This window comes from Octopus bimaculoides, chromosome 15 (genome assembly GCF_001194135.2).
Source record: "Octopus bimaculoides isolate UCB-OBI-ISO-001 chromosome 15, ASM119413v2, whole genome shotgun sequence".
NCBI lineage: Eukaryota > Metazoa > Mollusca > Cephalopoda > Octopoda > Octopodidae > Octopus > Octopus bimaculoides.
In genome coordinates, this window is record NC_068995.1 from 27,941,116 (window position 1) to 27,949,811 (window position 8,696).

The window sequence follows — 8,696 nt, forward strand, 5'->3', positions numbered from 1 at the left end:
CTCTCTCTCTCTCTCTCTCTCTCTCTCTCTCTCTCTCTCTCATAAAACACTTCAAAATATTTAATTTTAATCGATTATTAAAATAATAGTGCTTGAAGATGTTGAATTGCTGAAACTAAATAATCTGTGATAAAACAGGAAGTTAGATGAAAATTTATCTTTTATTAAATAATGTTTGTTGTTCTTGTTCATTTAGATACTCATCTTTATTGTTTCCCATGGAGATGTGTTTCATGGCATTTTGAGAGATCGCCACAGCTTGCATGATTTAGGTGCTCTACAAGAGCTGGAACTGGCAACAGCTGTTATCAGTAAAGTTGCTGTACATGGTAAGTAGATGAAAATGTTTCTTCTGAGAAGTTTAAAGAATTTCCTGTTTTTCATTCTTTCTAGAAGTCAATAATGAATTATTCAAGCATTTCCTTATAAATATCTTTTGTTCATATTTACATTTTCTTTTGCACTCTGTGATTTGATACAGATAAACAAATACCAAATGACTATTTACTAATTCTTATCTTTAATAGACAAGAAGAGTTATGACATTGAAATACTTTATTCAACCAAATTTTCTCATTTTAGCAACTTAAATATACTTTATACACTCCACTTTCTTTTTCTTGTCTTCTCTATTCCAACTCCTATATGGCATACTTTTTCTAAACTCTCTTCCCCTAAATTGCTTCATACAGAACTATTTTTTTCACTTTTATTTCCTGCTTCTAATCTACAACACTTCATATTTAAACAGATTTTCTCCAATGTTGGAAGCCCTTAAAAGTTTATGGACCTAGTTTTTCCTTCTCAGTACTTATTGATTTTAGTTACTGCTAATTACTATATAAAATTTCCTGATAAACTACTTAGCACTAATTTTTGTAGATCAAGCCTAAGGGCACACAAGTTGTCAACAAAAGGACCTGGTGTAATCCATAGATCTATCGTACTATGTTTCTCACAGATGACCATACATTGCTCACTGATATGCAATAGTTAATTACATCTGTTGTAAACTGGACATGTGGTATCCTCTTCGCGATTTGTTTGTATGGCTGTAGATTCTGGTGGTAGCCACAACAGAAGCATATACATACAAATATAAACATCCAGTGACTTGCAAACATGCACACACACACACACACATATGGATGCAGGTGTGGCTGTGTGGTAAGAAGCACACAGTATAAAATCTGAATAAACTGAAGGATGGTAAAATGTATAACTTAAGACAAACACTCCTGGAATTGAAAGCAGAATCAGACTTTCATATTGAAAGGGAAAAGCAGAGAGATGGAGAGAGAACAGAGCTGTGGAAAACATAAAATAAAACCCAAAATTTTGCAAAGGAAACAGCCACAATACAGTACAAAGTAGGATCATTGTTACAAGGGTATTTCTTACTGACCACAGACCCCCAAAATGCTAAGTGAAGTGCTCAAGAAACAGTTCAAAAGTGTATTCACCTCCCCACTGGGACACATGCAAATAAATAACCCAGCTGAGTTCTTTGACATTACAGCTTTGCAGAGGAAGGAGGTAACTATCAATTACATCAACATTGAGGAAGCCGTTTGTAACAGCAACTGTAGATTAAATGTGCTTAAACTCAACAACAGGTCCCAGTGGTTTCTCAGCTATTTTCTTGAAGTCATGTAAATAGGTTCAGCAAAACCACTTCAGATGCTTTTCCAAATTTTCTTTACAATGGTAAACCTCTTAAAAACCTAAGCAAAAGCATCATTATATATATGCTATTCATAACAGCAAAAGCAGAGCAGAGGCTAAAAACTACAGGCCCATCTCTCTGATTTCACATCTCAACAATGAATCTTCAGAAGGAAACTAACATTCCTTGAAGAAAATAACTTGCTGAACAATACTCAACATGGTTTCTATTTAGAAAGAAACTGCCTCACACAGTTCTTACAGTACTATGATTTTCTTTTGAAGCAACTACTCAACCATTCAGATGTTGATTTATTGTATCTTGACTTTACAAAAGCCTTTTTCAAGGTGGATCATGGCATATGTCATGAGCTGTGTCATGGCATGTGTCTTGGCATAGCTGGTAAACTAGGTGTGACTACATGACATCCTAAAAGATAAGTCAGGCAGTTGCAGCCAATGGTGACCTCTCTAAGGAAACACAAATTCTGAGTGGAGTTCCCCAGGGTACTCCACTACTGTTCGGAGCCATTACTGTTTACAAGAGCTCTCTTAGTCATGCCCACTGTCACTAGCTATGCTGGTGATACCAAATTATCACAAGCAGTAAAGAACTCTGATGATGTTGCAAACCTGCAGTGGGACCTAAATGCAATACACAAATGGGATGAACAAAACAACATTCAGTTTAACAGTGGAAAATTTAAAGTGAGCAGGTAGCTCGCGAGAGCGTAAAAGAAAAGGGGGAAGAGAATGCAGTAAGCAGTAAACACAGATATATAGGGAAGCAGCAGGATAGTAATGATACAGTTGGCATGGAGAGGATAGGAGAAGGAAAGATATGACAAAGTGGTATTGGGGAGCAAGGGAGTAAGAAAGAGTGTAGTGCATGATGATATGTAGTTTGGTTCATTGGACGGGAAATGGGAGAGATTAGTGCAAGTGTGTGTGTGTCCTAGTATGGCTACAGCCTTTGGGCTGAAATGCATAAAAAATGAGGGCTACAGTTTGCTGGTCCAGAAAATTAAAAGTTGCATATGAAAAACAAAAACTGCAAACCAGTAGAAACCTGACAGAAGAATTTTGGAGGAGATGAAGAAAATGTTAGAGTAACAGAAAACAATGAAGAAGAACATGAAAGATCACCTTGAGTATTCCATTCTCTGCAAAATGATCAGACAACATATAAGAAATGACTTCGAGAATTATTGACTGAAGAAATTGATGCAAGCTGTAGAGGATAGGAAAAATTAAAAAAGATGCAGGAGAGGGTTGTCATTCTATAGGTCAGAGGTAACGGCGCTTAATAACAAGGATGGGTTCATGGTAATAGACAAAGGGGAGATTGAGAAGGTATGCAAAATTTTCTACACCAAAAGTTCAGTAAGCTAAGGAAATGGTGTAACTGGTGAAGGGAAGTCCTCAATAGCCCACACTTTCTCTGTAAGAGGTCTAATGCCTTCTTTGTCTATGATGTGGCCTAGAAACACAAGGGAGGATGTGCCAAAAGCACGTTTAGTTGGGTTAATCTGCACTTTATATTGGTTAAGGTGTTGGAAGAGTAGCTTTAAATGATGAGCATGTTCTTCAGATGAAGAACTGGCAATCAAGAGATCATCAACATATGCATAGATGAAATCCAGTCCACAAATGATTTCGTTTATAAACCACTAAAAGGTGCTGGCAGCATTTCAGAGGCCAAATGGTACAGTCAAGAATTTGAAGGAACTAATTGGAGTTGTTACTGAAGTCTTCAGAATGTCGTCAAGGTGGATGGGAATCTGGTGATAAGCCCTCACTAGATCGAGCTTGGTAAACACAGTACATCCATGCAGTGAAGAAGCAAAATCCTAGAGATGAAGAAATGGATACCTATCGGGAATGGTGATAGCATTTAGACACCTAAAATCTGTAGGTCTCCAATCGCCAGAGTTCTTGAGGCCCATTGGCTTGTGGAAGGGTGGATAATTCTGAGCTGCAGCATGTGATTAAATTTCGCTTTGGCTGCTTTGAGCTTTTCTGGAGGCAGACAATGAAAACACAAAAATACTGGAGCACCATTTGTAAAGATAAAATGTTTTGTAGAGTGAGCAGGATTACTCACTTGGAAATTCAGGTTGGTGAGCTCCGGGAAAGAGTCTAAAATTGATTGATAAAGGTTTGCAGGTGCTGCAATAACAAATGCTGGGCTAATAATTGTAGTGCTGTCCAAAAACTGCTGCTTACGAACATCAACTATAAGAGAATAGTGGTGGAGAAAATTCGCACCAAGGATAGGGTAAGGCAGGTCATCGATGATGAAATCTCTTCGCAGAGCCAAATCCAATGAAAGAGAGATTTGATCATACGTCTGTATGGACGAGTGGTTCACAGCTAACAGGGTAATTTCTTAACTGGCCAATTACTGCAGGCAGCACCAGAATTAACAAGAAAAAGTTTGTGCAATAATAAGTCCTTGACGAAGAATGCACAATTATGAGGGTGTGGACTGGGATCAGCTGTATGCTCAATGTCTTGCTGTGGTTTTTTCCTGACTTGGATAAGCATATGGTGGAGTACATTTCTGGGCAGCAGCACCAAAACGTCTATGATACCAGCAGTGTGTTGATGCAGAGACAGGAGAGAATGAACGTGATGTAGCTTGTTAAATCTAGAATGGCCTGTAGAGTTTCCGATTGCTTGAAATCAGGATCCGACAAGGCAGCTGCTACTGGAGACAGAGAAGGAGAAACAGCAGCATCTCTGTTGCCAGTTTACTCTAATATCTTGTTGGCTGAAGAAACCAATTGATCCACTGAACTGACCTCCATCATAGGGGTGAGGATGGCATTGTTCTCAGATGATCCTTCAGTAAGTTCCCACATCCTATGAAGGAGTTGGGTTAGCATCTGGTCGCCCAAGTGTTCCTTGTCAACTAATGTACGAAAGCATTTCTCCGCTGAAAGCGAAGTCCTATGGAGAACTTCACTCTTTATGGAAAAATAAGATGCATCCTATTTGTTTTGGTAAATATTTCTGAAAGAAATATTTAAATGTTTGGGTCACCAATGTAACAGTAAAGCCAGTGTGGCATTACTTATGTAGGTAAAATCAATGTGACAGTAAAATTGCAATGCAAATGTCAAGTGCATGTTCATTTGTAAAGCAGGAGAAATATCAGAAGGCAGTTTAAATTATGACATTGTAATTTATTTGGTAACGGAAAAAAGCTAGCAAGTAGCAAAATATGTGTCCTGTATGTGTATGTATGTGAGTCAAGGAAACCAAGTAAGTTACATTTGAAAAGAATGCTTTAGTGGTAAGTTGTGATAAGCTAGCAGTTGGAAGCTATTATGTGTTAGCTGAGACAAGAAGTAATCTCTCATTGTTATAGGTAGTGATGTGTTGTTAAGGACTGACAGTAACATTACTTGCAAAGTGAATTGGATGTCCATGGAGTGGTTGGCGTGGATAGCTTAAACTAATCAGTAGTTTACTGTGCTAAGTCAGTGAAACAAACAAGCTGTTCATATTGAAGAAATACTGTTAGACGTCATCATCCTTTCAATGACTGATCAAGAATAGCTGTTACTTGCGATGAAATTGTCTGATAACTAACTAAAGGTGTGATTACTGCTGGACAGATGCCTACTGTTTGTATTAATACGAGGCAAGCTCTGATTAGCTGAAATTGCCATAGCACAACCGTGCTAATATGCGACAACAAAATAGAACTTCCTTGACTCACTACAAACATTAGGCCATATGTCTTCATAATTGAATTAGACATTGTAAATGGTGCTTGTTTTCAGCTTCGTAGTTATTTACAATAGTTTCCATCATCAGACAAACACTTGAGTTTTACAGTTGTACTGCAAAAGCTTTTATTTTTCATCTTTTAAAGTACACATTCTATTATTTTCAGCTGAAGCAAAAAATTCAAATTTAGAAAGTAATGTGGGAGTGATGACTTCAATGGAATTTTATAGCCAAGTGAGCCGCATTCAACGGGAGATGCTTGGGCTACTCCAACGTTTTGTTTTGACTGAGAAAGTGCTGAAAGTTTTTCAAAACCTTGACACTAAGCCGACTGTTGATGGTAATGATATCAGAGCTGAGATTTCTCTTACCTATAAAAAGGTGATGACCAATGCTGTAGCTTATTGTCGTTTGCTCATCACAAAATCCAGTAAGAGCTCTTATTTTTTGTTTATATATTATCTTTAAAAGTCTACACTATCCCAGTTTCTCCTATTTTACTTAGAAATGTTTCTGTTAGTTCATTGTCACCCAGTAAATATTGTATGTTTACTTATTTATATAAAGCACTATTTCCATATTTTTTTGACCTGAAAATTATGTTTACTCATACATGTGAACTAATTGTTACCCTTTTTTGGAATGGCTTAAGTTATGTTTAGCATCTAAGCTAACTGACGTTTAATGAAGACCTACAATCACTATAATAATTTTACATTTTTCTATGATAATGATCCTATAATGAATGTTCATTTTATCTTATACATGTGACTGTCAGGTCATATTCCTTAACCCTTTAGTATTTAAACTGGCCATGTCAGGCCAAAATATTTAATCTGTTTTATGTTCAAACTGACCAGATCCAGGCTCTCACACCTACCCTACAATGTTATTCTACATTAAGTAATTACACCATCAAGATCTTGAAGATGAGATAATGCATGATTAATTCAAATCAATGTGAATCAATAAGCATATTATGTTTGATAGAATAATCTGAACACTAAAGGGTTAAAGTTGCTTACTATTTTACTAGCTCATCAAAATAATTCACAAAATATGTAAGACCAAGACTGAAGCAGTAAAATGGTGAAATGTACATATGCCATGTGTCTCAGTTTGTGAATATATGCTGCTCCAAGAAGTTTTACTTCTTGAAATTTTTGTTTCATTTCCCATTATTGCCTGTTACATTTTAAAAATTATACTGCTTCTTTTGGAAATTACTCTACATGATGTGTACGTGTGTGTGTGTAAGGAAAAATAAGAAAATGGAGATAAAATTGATAATTGATAAACATCAATTATTACTTATTGATTACAAAAAAAGACAATATCTCATCTAACAGTTGTTTCTGTTTGTGGTCAATAAAATTGTCCAAATTTTAGATTCAACTTTGAACCTTTGTATCTCAGGAATGCTTATTTATTCACCTTGTTTTGAATCAATTATGCATCATCTTTCAGCTTTGAGATTTTCATGATGTGATTGCTTATTTTTAGGACATCGTAGAGTAAATTTGAGTGGTTGCATCTGGCTGGTTTGAGCATAAAACAGGGTGAATATTTAGGCTGGATATGGCCAGTTTGAATGCTAAAGGGTTAAAGATAACATAATGGAATTATTAGAGGTTTTTTTTAACACTATTGGACTCTACTTTATGCAAGAAAAATGTTGATTACTCTCCTAGCTCAACAGAAGAATCGTGACGAAGTTGTTCATGGATGAAAATGACATTTTCATAAATAATTAATCTTAGCTCAGGATTAGGAGCTCATAAAGGATTGGAATAAAGTTTGAGTAGAAGTTTCAAGCTTTATTTCAAAGTGCCAGAGACAATCCTGTCCAAAATCCTACTTGTTAGGCATCAACAGTTGCCCCACTCTTTTGGCAATGACTTCCTTAACCCTCTTCCTGACTGCACCACAAGCTTTCTTAATGAATTCTTCATCAATGTCCTTGTTCTATAGATGGAGATTTTGAGGTCTTGCAGGTCACTGTGGGCTTCTCACAAGCTTTTCTGACTAGTTCATTGCAGATGCTGAAGTCTAAAGGTTTCAAATCAGGTGTTGAAGGGGGCCAAGTGTCCTTATCCAAAAACCTGTTCCCAAACTCATCGCTGAGAAATTTTGATCCACTGCACTTGTGTGACAAGGAGCTCCATCTGATGGAATGTAAACTTGCAGTCCTTAGCAATCTTGTTGAGGTTTCCCTCATCTCTTGCCTCAGGATATTCAGAAAGAATCCATGTCTTTACAGCTTTCAAAATTTGAATATAACAAATTCTTGTCAGTCTCTCAGCCTTCTCAAACATGAGAGGCCACACAAGTGAAAATCATCACTTTTGCAGGGTTTTTGCACCTGAAAATGATATTTTTGGCTCTCCCATGAGGATCTGAAGCCAGAACATGGCTGTTGCATCTGTTTGTGTGCATATCTTGGGTGCAAGTCTTCTCATCTGTATGTTTTACTTTGTTCAAGATGATCTTCACTTTCTCCAACCTTCTAACTTTTTGTCCTGGAGTAACAAGGTGCCTCACAAATCTCATGTACAATTTCATTTTGAAGTCTTCTGTCATCGCTCTTTGAACTGTCATAGCTAAAACTCTTCTCTCACATGCCAAGCATTTTATAGACTGAGTTGGATCTCTTCTGATTGACCTCTCAGCTCCAGATTGAAATGATAATCCTTCTTGCAATTATGACCTCCTGATCCAGTTTTCCTCTCCATTATTCCCTCTTTCTCAAACTTATTCACAATTCTCTTGATGTTTCTTGAATGAACTTTGAAGATGGAAGGCAGAGAATGAAATTTGGTAACATTACTGAAGGCTTGGATGATCTTAGTCCTCTCAACATTGTTCAGTTGGGAGGACATGGTGAGGCTGGCATGAAATGATTTCAACCTGTTCTCTTTCCAGCTAAATATCTTAATGAGTATTTCATTGATTCTCACAAAAAACTGGTGTCAGTATGGTCAGATGTCTTATCTGGAAAACAGAAAATTGCAAATTGATTAGTTTATTTGTTTTAAGTTTATATATATATATACTGGGCTGGTGCATAATCATAGTGGCTTTCTTTTTCAACAAATTTTATTCAACAAAAGCAATAACAACATGTAACAAAAACATCTTTAAATGATTATTCCAGAGTATATTCACCTTCTACTTCAATTACTGCTTCCCATTTGCTTGGCAGATGGTCAGACCATCATTTAAAGATGTTATTGTTTTTGTTGAATAAAATTTGTTGAAAAAAAGCCACAATAATTATGCACCAACCCTATATG

At 36.5% G+C, this 8,696-nt stretch overlaps 1 protein-coding gene across 1 annotated transcript in view; it reads left to right on the forward strand.

Annotated features, from left to right (window-relative positions):
- The window catches only part of LOC106881660 (nuclear pore complex protein Nup205), a 331,146-nt gene that overhangs the window by 263,648 nt on the left and 58,802 nt on the right, over positions 1-8,696 (forward strand). The window contains exons 34-36 of the mRNA XM_052973459.1: positions 197-329; positions 5,570-5,833; positions 7,375-7,578. Coding sequence (XP_052829419.1) covers positions 197-329; positions 5,570-5,833; positions 7,375-7,578 — 601 coding nt within the window. The remainder of the gene's footprint in view (positions 1-196; positions 330-5,569; positions 5,834-7,374; positions 7,579-8,696) is intronic.